The sequence below is a fragment of the Monodelphis domestica genome, chromosome 7, assembly GCF_027887165.1.
Source record: "Monodelphis domestica isolate mMonDom1 chromosome 7, mMonDom1.pri, whole genome shotgun sequence".
NCBI classification, from domain to species: Eukaryota; Metazoa; Chordata; class Mammalia; order Didelphimorphia; family Didelphidae; genus Monodelphis; species Monodelphis domestica.
In genome coordinates, this window is record NC_077233.1 from 231,362,180 (window position 1) to 231,381,776 (window position 19,597).

At 41.2% G+C, this 19,597-nt stretch overlaps 1 protein-coding gene across 1 annotated transcript; it reads left to right on the forward strand.

The window, feature by feature from the left end:
• Positions 1-350: 350 nt before the first annotated feature.
• On the forward strand, positions 351-19,544 carry UMOD (uromodulin). Its single transcript, XM_007498187.2, has 11 exons — positions 351-445; positions 901-1,083; positions 3,676-4,452; positions 4,794-4,901; positions 7,720-7,928; positions 9,304-9,452; positions 10,468-10,713; positions 11,146-11,308; positions 13,688-13,769; positions 17,139-17,180; positions 19,017-19,544. Exons 2-11 carry the CDS (start codon positions 1,005-1,007, stop codon positions 19,076-19,078), a joined length of 1,917 nt encoding a protein of 638 aa, XP_007498249.2. The 5' UTR covers positions 351-445; positions 901-1,004; the 3' UTR covers positions 19,079-19,544.
• Positions 19,545-19,597: the final 53 nt, after the last annotated feature.

Below are 19,597 nucleotides of genomic sequence, written 5' to 3' on the forward strand. Positions count from 1 at the left end.
TGGTTGATATTCAAGGCACATCCAAAGCTCACCTGCTTATGCCTCAGGGCTGCACGAGGGGTTAGTGCCTGTGCCTGTTGCACCCTTGTTGGTGACTGAGAGAGGATGGCCAGTACCCTGGGCACTAGTTCCTGGGTTAATCTCTAACAGCAGCCACTTCCTTCTCAAAGGGGCAAAGTCAATGCCTTTCCATTTCCAGACAAGGGCATAACCTACCAGATGTTAATTTAGGGCAGACCATAGCAAATGAGGAAAGTCGACCTGGCGAGAAAAGGAAAACAAAGTGTGAAATGCACCCAATTAGAACAAACTCAAACCCCAAGGAAAGAAAAAACCAAGTAGAGGTGTGGCCTCCTGTCCTGTTGGTGTTATACACATATACCATTTATATATATAAAGAGAGGGAAAATGCTGGGAACGGAGACAGTCTTTAGTTCCATCTCAGGTAAGATGCATCTCAGTCAGGACTCAGGACAGTGTCTCCCTGCTCCCCAGTCACCCAGAGCCCCTTCCAGCCATCAGGATGGTCCCAAATGGGTCTTGCTCTGTCGCCCATGTTTCCCATTCTAAACTGCTTTCCCCAGTTATCTGTAACTACAAAAGTGGGCATGTGTTAGGGGGCGTGAGTGGGGGAGGCAATGAGCTCACTTTGCCAGTGCGGGAGAAGAAAGTTGGCCCTGTGGAAAGCCAGGTGCTTTTCAAGTCTAAGAATTGGACAATGAGCATATGTTTCAAACAATTAGCTAGTCAGGCCAGCATTCTGCCAAGATTTGCTGCTTCCTCATTTTAAAAGGGAATCTGTTTTGATTAATTATATGGACTTTGGGGTCAGAGGGTGAGCTTGGAGGTTGTTGTAGAGACAAAATGAATTGCAATAACTACATTCCTTGCCTTGTGTAGGTTGAAGGGTCAAAGAAATCAGTCTTGGAAGAAACCTCAAAGGGACAACTATCTGGCCTCTTACTCCAGGAAGGACCCCAGTGGCAGAGAAGCTGGTGTAAAGGATGACACAGCTTTTCTATCTGACCCTGCTGCTGGTGGCTTTTCAACACTGGAGCTCAGTAGCTGACAATTTCACAGAGAGTAAGTGATGGTCTTGGATCGGTCCATCTTTCTCTGCCTGCTTCCTCCAGCCACCTCTCCAAAGATGCTGCCTCTGCATAGTGGTACTCTGATTCTAAGTAATAATAGTAATAATGTTGTTATTGTTCAGTCATTTCTGACTCTTTATGATCCCATTTGGGATTTTCTTTGCAAAGTTACTGGAACAGTTTGTCATTTCCTTCTCCAGCTCATTTTACAGATGAGGAAACTGAGGCAAATAGAGTTAAGTGACTTGCCCAGAGTCACATAGCTAGTAAGTATCTGAAGCCAAATTTGAACTCAGGCCTGGCATTCTATTTTCTGTGCTGCCTAGCTGCCTATTTTTTCTTTTTCTTTTTAATTCATGACTAGGTTTTAATGAAAGACTAATTTATACTCAGATGTTGATATTAGAAAGGTAAAAACAGCTCAAGTGAACCCCTTCCTGCCTTGATTCAAGGAAGAATAAACAGAAGGATGAGTGTCTTTCACTAGCCTAAGCCCCCACCCCCCTCCTCAAATCATCAGAATGACAGAGTTCAGAGACAGAAAACCCAAAGATCACCCAATGTGGGTTTCTTCTCCCTCCCTTTGCTCCTAGGCTGCCAACTGCCATCCAGGCTGGTCACTTCTATCTGGATTTGGGAAATCACAGACTTTTTGTATCAAACCTGGAGAGCTTTGTAAGCCCCTCAGGAGTAGCCCAAAAGGAACCTTCCAGCTTATCCACACAAAGCAACTGCTCACCCAAGAAATACCCTTAGAAAGTAGCAGGAAGCCAGGAGAGAAGAGGGTACCAAGAAGAAAGGGGCATTCATGGGGCAGATTGGCACCCTGAGCTAATAATAATAATAATAATAATAATAATTATTATTATTATTATTATAATAGCTGGCCTTTAAATACTATCTACTCTGTGTGTCAGGCACTGTGCTAAGTATTTTACAAATATTATTTCATTTAATTCTCACAACAATTCTGTGAGGTAGGTGCTATTATTATCTCCATTTTACAGATGAGATAACTGAGGCTGAGAAAAGTTAAGGGACTTACCCAAGGTCACACAGCTAAGTAAATATCTGACTTTGGAGTCAGAAAGATCAGAGTTCAATTTCTGCCTCAGGCACTTTTTAAGCTATGTGACCTTGGGCAAGTCCTTTAATTTTCCTCAATTTCAGTTTCCTCATCTGTAGAATGGAGATAACAACATCACCTACTACACAGGATTGTTGTGAGAACCAAATGGCATTAACACATATAAAGTGCTTTGCAAATCTTAAATTACCATATAAATGTTAGCTATGGTTGTTATTTATTTTGTTGGAGGAAAATGAGTGAGGGCTAGATACCAGCTAGAATTCACAGGTTCTTTATGCTGAGCTAGATATTTGCAATCGAAGAATCATTTTTGTTAAGAGAGATCTTGAGATCTTCTAGTGTCTCCCAGGTATGTTGCAGAGGAGGTGACAGGATCTCCAAGAGGTGGAATTAATTGAAGGAACTCACTCATTTAGTTAGACAGAGCCGAGTCTAGATGCTAAGGTTTTCCTACTCCTGATTCAGAGCTCCGATTCACTAGACACTGCTCTTTCCTTGTTTTAATGGAGGAAACTGGTTTATTTCTTCTTGGGAAAAATGTGTGGAAACTTCCCAGAACCTTTTCAGATCACAGCAGTGCAAGCTATTGTTTGCTCCTTCTGGATATGACGTAAGCCCTCATTGCCCTGCTGGTGCCTAGAAAAAGTGAAATTGCTTTAACTTCCTTCCAGTAACATTTTCCTGGGAAGAGATTGATAATGTGTGGTAAAATATTGAAGTATCTGGAATTCCATAATCTTTATTAAAAAAACTCTGGAGTTTGGAGTTAGGAAACAGGTTCCAATCTCAGATCTGCCACTAAATGTGAACACTGTTCTTCTGGGCCTCAATTTGCTCATCTGTAAGATAGGGGTTTGTACTAGTGAATTTATAAATCCCTTTATACCTCTATCATACTATGATGTTTTCTCTAACTAGCCTGGTTTGGTCCTGGATTTCCTCTATCTGTCTCTATCTGTCTCTGCCCTGCCACCTCTCTCTCTCTCTCTCTCTCTCTCTCTCTCTCTCTCTCTCTCTCTCTCTCTCTCTCTCTCTCTCTCTCTCTCTCTTCCTCTCGTTCTCCCTCTCCCTCCTTTCCTCCCCCTTTCTGTCTGTCTGTCTGTCTGTCTGTCTGTCTGTCTCTCCCTCTCCATCCCTCCATCTCCTCTCTCTCCTTCTCTCCCTCCCTCCTTTTTCTTTCTTTCTCTCCCTCTTTCCATCCCTCTCTCCTCTCTCTCCTCCCATCCCTCCTTCTTTCTCTCTCTCCCCCTCTCCCTCCTCTCTCCTCTCTCTCTCTCTTGAAAAAACCTTTACTTTCTGTCTTAGAACTGATAGTGAGTGTCGGTTCCAAGGCAGAAGAGCTGTAAAGACTGGACAATTGTGATTAACAATGACTTGCCTAGAATCACCTAGCTAGGAAGTGTCTGAGGCCAGATTGGAACCCAGGACCTCCCATCTCGGAGCCTGATGCGCTATCCACTGAGACAACTAGTTGCCCTTCTCTGTCCCTTTCAGGAGACAACTGTTCCCAGTGCCACATCCATGCATCTTGTGTGGAGACCAACCAGTCTGTGACCTGCATCTGCCTAGATGGCTTCACTGGGGATGGCCTCATCTGCTCAGATGTGGATGAATGTGCCTTCCAAGGGGGCCACAACTGCAAAAACAGCAACTGTGTGAACACGGTAGGCTCCTATCACTGCAGCTGCCCCAGTGGCTTCCGGCTGACTCCCGAGAATGGCTGTGAGGACATAGATGAGTGCAGGGACCCCGACCTGGGCTGCCACCCCCTGGCCAGCTGCACTAACTCTCCTGGCAACTACTCTTGTGAATGCCTTCCTGGCTACGCCGGGGATGGACATGAGTGTCAGTGCTTCCCCGGCTCCTGCGGACCTGGACTGGACTGCATTGCCGACTCTGACGGGACCCAGATCTGTATGGACCCGTGCCAGAAATATACCCTCCTGGACGAGTACTGGAGGAGCACAAGCTACAGGGCAGGCTTTTACTGCGATGCAGTCCCCCGAGGTTGGTATCGCTTTGTAGGCAGGGGAGGCGTACGTATACCAGAGACGTGTGTCCCAATTCATAGGTGCAACACCGCCGCTCCGATGTGGCTCAATGGAAGTCACCCATCCAGCGACGAGGGCATCGTGGATGGGACGGCTTGTGCCCACTGGAGCGGGGACTGCTGCCTCTGGCAGTCTATGGTGCAGGTGAAGGCTTGCGTCGGGGGATACTACGTCTACAACCTGACCACTCCACCAGAATGCAACTTGGCGTACTGTACAGGTGAAGAGGCAGTTGCTGCCTGCTTGGGGTGGGTGGTTGAAGAGTTAGGCACGTGGCAGTGTCCTTGGACGCTCCCTTCCCTTTCTTCTTTCTCAAGGATTTATTGATTTCAGTGTCCCTTTCCTTTCCCAATGTCTGCCCTGACCCCTAGCCCCACTCGTTCCTGCTAACAAAGGAGAGCTTTGGTGTTCATTGGAATAAATTTCTTGAGACCTAACGCCTTCCAAAGGATAAACCTTTAAGGGGTCCCCCTTGTCCTGGCCCTCTCCCCAACCATGTGTAACTTGGAACTGTCAGTTCACTAGGCTTTTTAGCAATTGTATGTTCATGTGAACCTACAGACCCCAGCTCTGTGGAGGGGACCTGTAATGCCTGTGGCTTAGATGAGGATTGCAAGGCAGTCAATGGAAACTGGACCTGCCAATGCAAACAGAGCTCAGAAATTACTGGTAAGTTCCTTGGGGAAGAAGAGTGAATAAAGCAGAGACAGAGGATAAAGATGAATGTGAGTGTGTGTGTGTGTGTGTGTGTGTGTGTGTATGTGTGTGTGTATTCAAAGGGGACATTTATGGCCAATCCCTTTGTAGCAAATATAGTCAACGTATAACTCAAAATTAATATAGATTCATGGAATCCTAGTTCTAGAACAGGAAGCAACCTCAGAGGACATCTAATCCAAAGTATCATTTTACAGATGAGAAGGAAGATTAAATTATTTGCCCAGTGATTCACGGGTATTGAATGTCAGAGGCAGGATTTAAAATCAAAACCTTTGACTCTAGGTTCAATGACATTTCACCTATATCTGTGCTGGTGAACATATGGCACATGTGCCAGAAGGGGCTGCTCCTCTTCCCCTCTTCACCACACCTGAGGACATTTTTCACTTCACCCACCCCTCTGTTCAGCAGCCCAATGGCAGTGCTTCCTCCTCTTTCTGGCTAGAGTAAGAAGGTGACTCACATGCAACATAAGGATGCAATTTGGGGACTTGGTCTTTAAAAGGTTCGCCATTAATACTCTATATCATAGTACTCCATAAGCAGAAATTTTGTTCTAAAAGAGACCTTGAATGTCATAGAACCACAGAGTTTTAGGAAGGGACTAAAAGGGACCTTAGAGATCATCTCATATAGTCCCTTCAATTTAAAAATTAAGTCAAGCCAACAAACATTTACTGAATATTTTCTTTGTGCCAGTCACTTTGCTAAGTAACCACTATGGAGTCAAAGGAATTAAAACAACCAAACAAAAACCAGTCCCTTCTCTTGGAAAGCTCAGAGTCTAATGAGGGAGAAATAATGAAGAAATCGAGATTCAGAGAAGTTAAATGACTCATCCAAGGTATCCAGCTAGTTAATGGTAGATCTAAAACAAGAACCCAAGTTTCTTCTTTCTATAGGTCTCGAGTTCTTTCTATTCAGTAAGAAGCTTTGCAAGGATATTTCCTCTTTAGTGCATACACATTCCCTCTTTGGAGTGCAGGGAAGAAGATAAACCAGTAAACCAACCAGGCACATGAGATATCCTACCCATCAAGGCTCATGTGGATTTCTGTGTCTATAGCTTGAGACAAAGGAGGAACTCCACATTAAGATTTTTCAGTGCAAAGTTATCCATGGGTATAGGCAAAAAAGAAATTTAGTCACATATATAATGCAATGCTTTCTTTAAAATTCCATCTAAATCTAAAATAATCCTACCTAAAATCCTATCTTCTATTGGAAGCCTTACCCAATATCTTAAAAATAAAATAACCCTTATCTTCTATTTTAGAATCAATACTAAGTATCAGTAACAAGACAGAAGAGCAGTAAGGAATTGGCAACTGGAATCAAGAAACTTGCCCAGGGTTACATAGCTAGTTATGTCTGAGGTCAGATTTGAACCCAGGACCTTCCATCTCCAAGTTTGACTCTATCCCCTAAGCTCCTTCTCTCCCCCACAAATTTCTCTTAATTCTAGGGCCTTCTCTCTGTTAGTTATTTTCTATTTATTTGATAGATTGAATATGTTTTGTCTTCCTCGTTAGATTGTAGGCTCTCTGAGGGCAAAGTCTTTCCTTTTCTATCCCCAAAGCTTAGCCTGGTGGCTGGAGGTACTTAATAAATGTTAATTGATTAATTGATGGATGTTATCTTATTCCCATTCAGTCACAGCCTCCTAGCTATATTTATACCTGATAAGCCCCTAGCAGAGTCCAACATAACATAGAACAGCTTGCAGGTATAACATGGTGTTACCTGGTTGACTGATTTGAGTTTGCCTGGAATCCTGGTGATTTAGAGAGATCTCAGTCACTCCATCACCATCAAGATTAGTTATTTATAAGGATTTAATGTATATTAAGTCCTCATAAAATTTTAAATCTTTAGATTTCCATCCAATGGAAAGATCCCTACCCTAGAAAACAACATCTGAGTTCAAATCTTTTATTGTATGGAAGAGAGTTAAAACTTATCGTGGGTCAAAAAATCAGAACCAGGATCAATGCATGAAAGTTACAAGAGTCAGATGTCAGCATGGACAATTGGAGGACCAAAAATGGAGCAGATTGCCTAGTAAAAGAATGATTTCTCTGTGTCTGGAGGGGACTTATGTCCCAGGCAGGGCAACAGACATTTATTAAGCCCCTCCTATTTGCCAGGCATTGTGCTAAGCACTGGGGCTATACATAATAACAATCCTTGCCCTCTAGCAGCTTACATACTAATAAGGAAATGGAGCTATAAAAGGGAGAGGGCGGTAGTGTACCTGCATAGGCAAAGGTAAAGAAGTCCAGAAAGTTACAATCAAATCTGGCAGGTAAATGAAGTCTGGTCAACCTTAGCTTATCTCCAAAAGAAAGAACCTCAGAAGGAACTTCCCAAAAGGAGAAAAAGGAGTCAGCATGGTGGAGGGATGTTCCAGGATGAGAACGCCCCAGGTGCCGTGTGAAGTTCCAGGTCTGGACTAGAGTAGGAGATCGTAAAGACTCAGCTAAAACCCAACCTTTGACAGAAAGCCTTTTCCAGTCCCTCTGAATTCTGTCTTCCCTCTGTTGATTATTTCCTATTTATCTTGTATATTATTTGCTTTGTATGTTGCCTCCTCTGTTAGACTGGAGTTCCTACCTTTTACCTTGCTTTGTATTCCCCAGTGCTGAGTCCCATGCCTGGCACAGAGTAGATGCTAAATACAGGTTTATTGCTTTTGATTGACCTCTAAAGTTTCAGTCCGACTCAGATTCTAGGATTCTACCATTTTCTACCTCTTTATCTCTTTCAGATATTGCCAACCTGAAACCTGATCTATATTGTGAGGCCACTTACATCAAGGTGTCTTTGAATAAGTGCCTGCTGAAAAACCTGGGGTTTGAGGAGATATACACATATTTGAAAGATAGTTCATGTTCTGGTTTTGAAGAGAAGGACAACCAGAGTTGGGTGTCTGTGGTAACTCCAGCTCGGGATGGGCCATGTGGAACCAGGCTAATGGTAGGTTCTGGTAGAATTCTGCCTCCCTAGGACAAGACTTGAGGTTCTCCAGTTTGGGAATAGGATGGGGCAAAGCAAGTGTGGGAACCAGGTATCTAGGTAATGATTCAGAGAGATGGTTGGTAGTCCAACTGGAAAAAGGTGATGGCTTTCACAAGTAATTTTAATGACCTGAGGTTTCCATATATGTTTAGCCTTAAATCTGCACCCTATTTCCTTTGCCCCCCCTTGGCAAAATCACTATACTGTCTCATATATGTCTCAAGACTTCTCTTAATGACTTATTTTACCTTTTGAGTTTCATTCTAGACCACTTAAAATTATTTTGGGGTTGAACCCTAACCCTAACCCTAACCACAACATAGAGTTGGGAAGAATGATAATCCATGTTCGACTTCAAGATGACTCCATGAGAAGTTACTGGAGGCAGCGGGCTAGATCAGGTCATCTCTATAACACTCTAAACAATACACTTTAGGGCACAATACTGCATAGTTTGGCTCCAGGTTTGGCCTAACAAAATAATACTGGCTAAAAGAACTGGGTTAAGTACTTTACAATTATTATCTCAGTTGATCCTCACAACAACCCTAGGAGATAGGTAGTATTATTATCTTCATTTTACAAATAAGAAAACTGAGGCAAACAGAAGATAAGTTATTTGCCCAGGGACATGCAGTTAGTGAACATTGAAGGTGAGATTTGAACTCAGATTTTCCCAAGTCTCTATCCATTTGCACCACTCAGCTATGTACAAGTAATGTGAGTAGAGAAAACAGAAAGTATAGTTACTTCGACTCATGGTATGATTTGAGAGGACCCTAGAATGGCAAATTGCAAGAAAATATCTTTGTCTTTACTCACCTGGTATCTGAAATGACACCATTAATGTTTTATTTAAGATAAAAAGAATTATCTTAAAGGCTTTTCCATCTTCCTATCTTAAAATGGAAATACTCCTGGGAAAAGTTATAAATTTAGCTGTTCTCATTTCATATCTGAATCTAATATCTAAGAGGGGACAGAAGCCCTGGAAGAAGGGAAGGGAACCATGGCATGGTAGAAAAAGCTCTGAATCTGGAGTCAAGGACCCCCATTTCAAACCCAGGCTCTTCTTACTTATTAGATGAGAGACCTTGGACAAATCATCATGGCCCTTGGCCTCTGTTTCATCTGCAAAATAAGGGAAACTCTTTTAACTCTCACTCCTATGATCTTATGATACAAGGCAGGAACCCTAGAGGTCAGGGGTCCAGGGGTACAGAAAAGGGTAGAGAGAAAGCATCCAAGATGAGCTCCACTGACTTCAATGCCCCTAGGGCTGACCTGCGGAGTGACTGGTCTAGTGGCCTTTTCTCTCTCCTCCTTCCTCTAGAAAAACCAAACCCATGCCATCTATAGTAACACCCTCTACTTGTCTGACAAAATCATCATCCGGGATACCAAAATCAACGTCAATTTCCAGTGTGCCTACCCTCTGGACATGGAAGTCAGCCTCCAAACGGCAACCCAACCCATTATCAGGTATAATAGCTTGCATTTGTAGTGTGCTGTAAGGTTTGCAAAGCCTTTTACATGTTATTTTATCTGATCTTTGTACAGCCCTGTGAGGTAGGTGCTCTCATTATCTCCATTTTACAGGTGGAGAAACTAAAGCACAACTGACTTGTCCAGGGTCTCACAGCTACTAATTGTTTTAGGGGAGGATTTGAAGGCAGGTCTTTCTGACTTCCAAGGCTAACGTTGTATCTACCAGTTCAGGACAATGGTGTAGCTCTTTGATGGAGAATCCTGTCTTCCTACAAGTTCTGAGCATATTCAGTCATCGATGTGAGAGGAACACCTTAAAGTCCATTTATGGATATTATACTCAAATCTCTGAATCTCTGAAAGGGATTTCAGAGTCCATTTTAGGATGATCTCTTTGTGTTTTCTGGTGAGAAAACAAGGCCTAAGGAAGGTGAATGAATTGGTCAAGAGTTACTATCAGAGGTGTTATTCAAGACCAAATCTTGATTAAGAAGTTTGGGGTTTTGGGGGGAAAATTTTTATTTAATTAATTTAGAATATTTTTCTATGGTTACAAGATTCATGTTCTTTCCCTATCCCCACAAACCCCCTTCCCATAGCCAACGCACAATTCCACTGGGTTTTATATGTGTCATTGATCAAGACCTATTTCCATATTATTGATATTTTGCATTAGGGTGATTGTTTAGAGTCTACATCCCCAATCATATCCCCATCAACCCATGTGATCAAGCAGTTGTTTTTCTTCTGTGTTTCTGCTCCCACAGTTAGAAGTTTGGTTTTTAGAGCCGGAAGGGACATTAAAGGTTTTCTAGTCCAATCTCTTCATTTTATAGAAAAGGAAATTAGAGTCTAGTGATTTGTTTGGGAAAATACCACAAGAGAAATAGCAGGACCAAGGATTTGAACTTGGGAATTTTGATTCCAAACCCAGTGCTCTTTCTATCCCACCATGTTAACCTTCAGCTATGATATGACCTTTAACAGCATATACTTTCTCCTGCTACAGTTCCCTCAATATCAGTGTCGGTGGCACAGGGATATTTACAGTGAGGATGGCTCTGTTCAGTAGCCCAACCTACACACTTCCCTATGAAGGCTCTTCTGTAGCCCTCTCCACTGAAGCCATACTTTACGTGGGCACCATATTAGAAAGAGGAGATTCGACTCAGTTTGTCCTGTTGATGAAGAATTGCTATGCCACCCCCAGCAGCAACGCCACCGACCCTTTGAAATACTTCATCATAAGAGACAGGTAGTCCGCCATTTTGGGGGAGGTATATAGTTTGGGGCCCCGGGTGGGAGGCAGAATTAGAGGAAAGGGAGGAAGGAGCATAGACTATCACCAAGTATTATTATAGAGTCAGGAGATGGTCAAGGAAAAAAATGGAAAGGAGGTGATGTCCTCCTACCCTGAATGACTTCTGATCCCAGAGGAAACCAGGGAGTATTCCTAAGTGGACACAGATACCACAGTGTCAACATACTCATTTTCCATTAGAAATTTAAAGATCTTCCTCCCTTTACTCCTTCCCTGATGACTACTTCTTGGTACTTCCCTCTTCCAACTAAGACCACTCTAAACCTTAAAAATGCCCAATATTCTATTGCCCACTGAAATTCCATTTTAGTTCTCAATACTCAGACCTCCTGGGAAGGACAACCATTGTGAACATATATTTTACAGCTGTCCACACATTCAGGACCCAACTATTCAGGTGGAGGAGAATGGGATGTCCTCCCAAGGTCGATTTTCAGTCCAGATGTTCAGGTTTGCTGGGAACCATGACCTAGTCTACCTGCACTGTGAAGTTTCTCTCTGTGACAGCAGGAATGAGAAGTGCAAGCCAGTAAGTTGTTCCTCCTCTTCCCATCTTCCTCCTAGCCCAACCCTTCCACCTTAGCCAAAAGCAGATTCACATTTCCCCATGAATCTTTGGGCCAAAAAGAAATCATGATGGCAATGGAGAAGACAAATAAAAAAAATAGCACTCCTCTCTCTATGCCCTTTCTCAGGAGAGTTCATGGATTTGGGCTTTAGACAGAGGAGCTTTGAGTATCTTTGCTTTTATTCTCTTAATCTAAAAGGGATTTTTAGCACTTCTTTGTTTATGTTTTAGGAACCTTTCAACAGTCTGGTAAAACCTATTAACTCCTCAGAATAATATTTCTAAATGCAAAAAATAAAATACATAGGATTTCAAAGAAAACCCATTATGTTGAAATACTATTATCAAAATGTTAATAAAAACAAAAATAAAAGCAAAGCTCAGAGATACTATTACCAAGTAGTGTTATGGAGTCAGGAGATAAGAAACCAGTTACCAGGTTAAGAACCACAATCTAAGAGTATAAAGAGCAAGAGAGGACTGGTATCCCAGGGGAGAAGAACAGGGTTATTAAGAAATATATTGTGGCCTAGATATGGAAAGTCCTGGGTTCAATTCTGGCCTCAGACACTTCCTAGTTGTGTGACCCTGGGCAAGTCATTCAACCCCAATTGCTTAGCCCTTACCTTCCTTGGAACCCATGCTTAGTATCAATTCCAAGACAGAAGGTAAGTATTAAATACACACACACACACACACACACACACACACACACACACACACACACACATATATATATACACATAGTAGAATTGGTAGGAATTTGTGCAAGATCTGACCTTATATGAAACATTGCCTCAGTTTTTAATTTGTCATTAAATAGTGACCATCAATAATAGCAATACTCAAGAAGACACAATAAAACACAAAATCACTCAAAACTATGAAGCCCTATTTTAGTTTACTCAAAAGAAATAAAATTCAATATAAAAGAAATATATTATAATTATAATTGTTATTTAATATATTATTTAATATATGAAGAAATAAAATTATATAAAATTTAATGAAATAATGTGGCAGAGGTAGCTGAAAGTAACTCGAAATAGCCCTGAAACAATATGCAGTCAGAAAGAGAGAGCTGAGAGAGGGGCTGTTCTGTTTTAAGCATCCACTGAGTTATTAGCTCTTCTAGCCCTACAGCCAATTTGGGTGGTGGGGTGGTGGCTTTCTGTCATCTCAAACTGGCACGTGGCAAGAAGCAAATTGCAAGGCACCCAAGTGTTCCTCTGGAAACAGGAAATGGCAAATTGGAACTTGCCCCAAGGGATGACTTCTCTTTACATCAAAACAATCTCTACTACAAAAGTTTCTTATTTGGGGATTTCACTGATCTATTATTTTATCAGTGTGAGTATTCTCTCCACTGATACAGACTGTAATACTCCTACAATTTAGTAGTCAGTCTTTGAGAATTTCTGGGGCCAAAAATTTACTACCCTCCAAACAAGCTGGTGATAAGCCTGACCCTTGGACTTCAGGCATATAGTCTATCAACAAATTCATAGTTGAAACCTTTCTAGCTTGCCAAGACCCAGCAGAGCTTGTGCCCCCCTGGTCCAGACGTCAACAAGATAATACCAATAATTTGTCAGATGAATGGATGATGGGGCATTCCATCTGCTTCATTGCTATATCCATAGCATCAAAAGAAAGTGAGGAAGACTCTCAGCACATTGGGTGGTGCTCCTATGGTGAACCTAGGGGAGGACAGACATGAGTAGCACAGGATGAGCTGGTAAGAATTGGTTGTGATTTGCATTGTTCCATTTAATATTCCTATCAGCAAGATTACATAAGATTTGAACATTTGAGCAACATTATTACTGTTCCTGTAATCTAATTCTAATCTTTACTTCTGTTCTTTTGTATTTCTTTGCTTTTATTTTTGTATGGTCCAGATATGTGTGATTTAATCCTGCCTTCTATTCATCATATGTCTTCCCATATTTCTTTGCCTTTGCATCTTTGAAATAGTAAGAAGTGGCTTTTTCTGAGCTCCTCAGCCCCATGATAGGAGATAATTGTCAAGGATGGTGGATTATTCTACATAGAACTGTGTGGGTGAACCGAGGGCATGCGAGCAGAAGGAGGCTGCTCCCTTTCCCCTCTCCACACGTGCTTGAGGACATTTCTCACATCTTCCACCCCTCTACCAGCAGCCCAATGGGAGCACTTCCTCCCTCCCCCATCTGGGGTAAGGTAGGGGACTCACATGTGGCGAGAGGGTTGCAGTTTGGGCACCAGGTCTCTAAAAGGTTCACCATCAATGACAGAACAATCCAGTTATGGGATCTCACCCGATAAGAATTTTCTTCTGTCATTTGCTCTTCAATACAGACCTGCTCAGGAACCAGACATCGTAGTGGAGATGCCATCAACCCAGATCAGGTTCTGAACTTGGGACCCATCACTCGAAGAGGTAACTGACCTATACATTCATCACCTCCTTGGCAGGGGAAAAATGCAATGAGAATATAAGTATCAGAACCCAGGGACAAATATGATATTTTTCTGTTCATGATTAAAAGGCTCTGGATTTCTGAATGCTGGTCTGTCAGAAGCCACAACTTTTTTCTCTTATAGGAATACTGCATTAATACTGATTCTCATCTCTAACATTCATACTAGATATTGTTGCCCAGGTTAAGAAAAAAAAAAACAAGAGAAGAGTCAAGACACAACTTTCCTCAAAGTTATAGGCAAGAAGCTCTACCTCATTGTGCTCAGTGGGGACTGTGATGGTAGAAGAAGCAGAGTGGTCTGGTGAGCACTAGAATCTGTCCAGCTCTAGCACCAGGAAGTGGAAACTCTAGACCCAAGGTTGCCATGCATGCTCTAGGTGTAACAAGTAATTTTTGATGCTTAGAACAGGTGGGCATTTGAAACCATCTTATGATCCAGTCCATTATTGAATAAGTGAGCAAGTTCAAAAAATATTCTCTGGTCCCTTTGTGTCTCATTGCCTTAGTTGTTCATTCAAATGACCAGTTCTATTACCCAAAGCACCTTTTGGGCACTTAGGGGAAAGCTTTCTCAGAGATAGGCTCTAGGGAAAGAGAAGGTTTGTTAAAGAGAAGTAGAAAACATGGTTCCTCCCTACTATTAAGTATGTTATTGTCTCTTTGAGGAAGATAACAATAAGGAAGATAAAACAATTTGAGAATCATTTTTGTTGTTATTTAGTTTTGTTGTTCAGTTTTGTCTGACTCTTCATGCCCCCCCTTGGGGATTTCTCGGCAAAGATAATGGAATTGTTTACTAAGTTTTCCTCCAGTTCGTTTTACAGATGAGGAAACTGAGGCAAACAGGATAAAGTGAGTTGCCTAGGGTCTAGCTAGGAAGGCCAAATTCTAACTCATGAAGATGAGTCTTCCTGACTTCAAGCCCAGCACTCTAGCCACTAGCTGTCCTAGAAAATAATATAAGGTACAAGATTAAATGATAAATTGTATACTTTAGGCATTAAGTTCAGAGAAGGGAAAGATTGATGTGGAGTAGAATGTTCAGGTTGGGCTTCCTGGGGGAGGGTGCTCCAGTCATATGAACATAGAACTAAGGCCAGAAGAAAATTTAAGGAACGTTTAGTTAAGACCCTTTATTTTACAATTGAGGAAACTGAGGCCCAAAGAGTTGAAGTGACTTACTGAAATATCACATAGTTAATAGGATTCAGAGGTGGGATTTGACTCTAGGGTGGCTGAAGGATAGGTGATACACACGATAGTGAGGATAGATGTCACTTCTAGAGTGATTTATGGCCACAAAGTTTTTACATTCATTATCTCATTTGTGCTTCATAAGACCCCCATTTGGTAAATAGTGCCACCTTATAATCTCCACTTTGATGATAAGGAAACTAAGCTATAAAAGAAGCAAATTTGAAAGCTGCAATCAGTACAATGATCATTCTTGATTCCAGACGACAGATGATGATCTATTACAAAAAGGTGATGGATTAAAGGTCCAGAATGATACCCACATATACATTTAATAAATGTGTATTCTATATCTACATACTAGATATATCTTAGAAAACATGTATGTGGATACATGTTACACATGTACATATATGTAGGTATATATCATATGTGTTTTCTTTGCGCATGTCTATGTAAAACATTAGCAAGGTTGCCCAGTGGATAGAGTGCTGGACCTGGAGTCAGGAAGACTCCTTTTCCTGAGTTCAAATCTGGCCTTTGACATTTACTAGCTGTGTAACCTGGGCAATTTACCCTGTTTGCCTAATTGTCAAATGACTTGGAGTAGGAAAGAGCAAAATATTCCAGTTTTTGCCAGGAAAATCCCAAACGGGGTTACAAGGCATTGGATGTGACTGAAATGGATGAACAACAACCACAACAAATATAGAAAACATTCATAGAATGAGATGTATGTATTCTATATAACTATGTATGGATGGATATGATATAAATTGATATATATATATATATGTGTGTGTGTGTGTGTGTGTGTTCTTTCCATGTACATAGGTATATGAGTCATTCAAATGAGATATGTCTATATTATATATCTATGTATACCTCTATCCCACCTATATAGCTACACATTTTACATGTATGTATAGATGAGGCATATATAAGAATTAGATCCATGTATATATAGTATGCCTTTCTGTGTATGCCCATATATTAACTCTAAATATATATCTGTAACCATAGATATAACATATCTCTATATATAGAGGCAGCTAGGGGGCACAGTGCATGGATCACTGGATCTAGAATCAGGAAGACTCATCTTTGTGAGTTCAAATCTGGTCTCAGATGCTTCCCAGTTGTGAGATTCTAGGCAAGTCACTTAACCCCTGTTTGCTTCAGTTTCTTCATTGGTAAAATGGGCTAGAAAGGAAAATGGCAAGCTACTGCAGTATTTTTGCCAAGAAAACCCCAAACGAGATCATGAAGAATGGGTCATGATTGTTACAACTAAACAACAAAAATGTATCTTTGAATAAATCTGCAGACATATTTTTATACAACTATTTGGGGAATTTATTTAGCTTGACAATGGAGAGTTGTCATATGAAATCTTTTTAATTTCTTTCTCCAATGGAAAGGGGAGGTGGGATGGAGAGAAAATAAATAGATTTCTATTCATCTTTTTTAAAATAGAGAGCTGAAAGGGTACTAAAGATGTTAAACATTGCACAGACTCTCAGAGGAGGTCACTGTATTATTCATTTTACTCAAATGTTTTACTTTTACAAGATACCTCTCATGAAGGGAGAGTGATCTATAAATGCTTGCTCCGTAAAGACAAAATACATCAGTAAAACGTGAGGAAAAAATTCAGCTAGAGGGAGACCTAAGGAATGACTCTCTCACTCTACAAAGCAGTAAGTAGAAGTCCATAGAGAGTTGTCCAAAGTCATGAAGATGAGTTACAACTGAGGCAGAGATCCAGGTTGCCCAATTAATACACAATACTACCTGTCAGGACTTGGATAAATGGAGAAGAAGGGAGAAAGCAATTCAGGAAGGAGGTAAAAATAGGGATTACATCCATCTGAGATATATCCTGAATCAGTTGAAGCTTTCAAGGGACTGGAGAAATGTAAACCTGAAAGCATCACAAAGACAGAGATTCTTCTTGGAATTCACCTCACTTCATCTCTTCTTGCATCTCTTGTGATTGTCAAGAACCATTAGGATCCCTCTTATAAAACCCTTTATCTGTTGGAAGGCTGAAAGATGGGATTCAAGACACTCCTTAGCCTTGCCTCCTCCAGGGCAACTCAAGAGACTAATGCATCTCTTTCTATCCACAGATGCTCAGACTGGAGTACTGAGTGGCATCTCTAGCCATGCAGGTATGTAGTTTTCTCTCTGCTAATCTAGGTCATGGAAGCCAACTACTTGCCAACTCTTTCCAACTCAGTTCCCAATATGTTGGACTAGAGTCTTCCTTTCTAGCTCCAAATCTATTTTCTTACAATTCATGTGATTCTACCTGTTACCTTAGCCAATTGGAATCAAATCAAAGCCCCTCAGGGCATATTAAAAGGCAGACCAAATGAGAAATGAGTCTTTGCACAATGGTTGCCTGTGTCTGATTCTCTGAAAGAGTGACTATAGCAATAGGAGCCATGGCTTACATAGGGAAAGAGACCAAACTTCATTTATAATGTCCAATAATAATAGCAAAGAGGCATAGAGGATAAATGATCAGCCTTAGAGTCAGGACACCTTGGGTCCAAGTCCCCCATCCTGGCATATACTGGCTGTGTGGCTCTGGGTCCATAAGTGAATCTCTCAATGATCAAAGAAATTCTTTAAGATGAAAAGTTGCAGGGAGCCTATCTTCATCCTCCAGCACACTACAACAGGATTAAGAATTGATAGAGTGACTACTATGTGCCAAATATTGTGCTAAATGTTTTTTATTTACAAATATTTTCTTAGATCTTTACAAGGACACTGTGATGTAGATGTTGTTATTATCCTCATTTTACAGTTGAGGAAACTAATGAAATGAAAGGTTTAGAGAAACAAATAATGACTTGCTTTTATGGAGCACTATCCTAAAGCAGCTGGCACATAGTACATTATTTCATTCATCACCTTGGTGAATGGTGAGAGCCAGTATTATCTCTATTTTACCCATAAGGAAATTGGAGTTTGGAGAGGTTAATCAATTTGTCTAAGGTCACATAGCAAGAGGCAGAGCTGGGACTTAATCTCTTTCCTTCTGATTACAAAGCCAGTGCTTCTTCCGCCTTACAGAGCCTCCACATTACAGATTTGATAGGATGTCACTCCCTTTAAGCTAAGCATGATGTTCCTCAATTCTTCCTTTACTCTGCCTTTGAAAGCCAGAAATTAATTGGTAGCCTTCACAGGTCCATGATTTATACAGTAGGGCCATGACCCCATGATGCCGAAAAATCGTGTTGAAAATGGGGCAAGCCCAGATGATCATCCAACTTTTTTGCTGAAGCCCAACATCAATTTGGAAGCCAGGCTAAAATGGCAGTGGAGCCAGTCAGGCATTAGGTACTATCATGGCCACATCCTATAATATTTACTCCTGTGAGCATTTATTTTTCATATACTTTATTATTTTTATATCAGGGTCCTGGATTATAAAAGCCCCAAATCAGTTCTTGAACATTAGGCAGAATTTCTGAGCCAGGTCTCAGACCTGCTGTTATTCGATCTATAGATTTTTGCTTTCTCTTTGTCCTAAGGAATGTTTACAAATTCTGGTTAACAGGAATGTTCTGCAGTGATACTTTCCCACAGTGCATGACTGGTCCATCTATGGGGATGGGGAGAGGTGGATAGGTTGATGGACTATTCCTTAATTAGATATCACCAATTAAAGATGTCGCTGGATGGTCAGGAGAAGGGCTGAGTAATAAGCTCCTAAAAATCCATTTGTTGGATTATGAGATCCAGCTCAGTTTGTCCCAGGTCCCAAGAGAGCCCTGGAGGCACATCACTTTATTGGTCATGTTGCTCGTGTAACCAATAAATCTGATATACTCAATAGGCTATATTCTTATCCCCAAATCAGTCTCTGGAGATGATTTTAATAGTTAACAGCTCCTCCTTCCTCGCTCCAGTCCTACATATAAGGGAGCCCCATGGCAATTGAGAACTGACTGTGAGGATTTCTCCCAGAGCATTTCACATTTTCATTTCAGGGTTCCTGACACCATGGCTGGGTTTATCCATGCCCATAATCATGCTTCTGGCCTCAGAGTGATCCAGCTGAGAGAAACACTGGGTTTGCAAAGAGCTGCTGCCTGTAGTCAAAGAGAAAAGAAGTTTCAGAGCCTGTACTTCATTCACTGCAGAGAGGGGAAGAGATCCAGCATTGGAGATCCTGGCAAAATGGGGCTCTTTTCCTCAATTATTCTATTTTTTTCTTTTCATTTTTAATAATGGGACTTAAAAAGAGTCTATAACTTTAAATGGATGCCTCACATGGATATCTTTAACTCTTGTTTTCTCTCACCACAGAATTTCTAAAGTCTGTTTCAATTATGTTTGGAGATTTCTAGCCTCTCAGATATTGTAGAAAGAGCTCTGGATTAAGAAAATCTAAATTTTAGTCCTGTGTTAGCACTCACCTAAGCTCTGGGTCTCTGTCTCTTCATCTGTGAGATGGAAATAGTAACAATAATGTGATGATGATGAGAAATAATAAATAATCCCTTACGTGTGTATTACTTTAGTTTTAAAGTGATATATTTATCCATTATTTCCTTTGAGTCTCACAAAA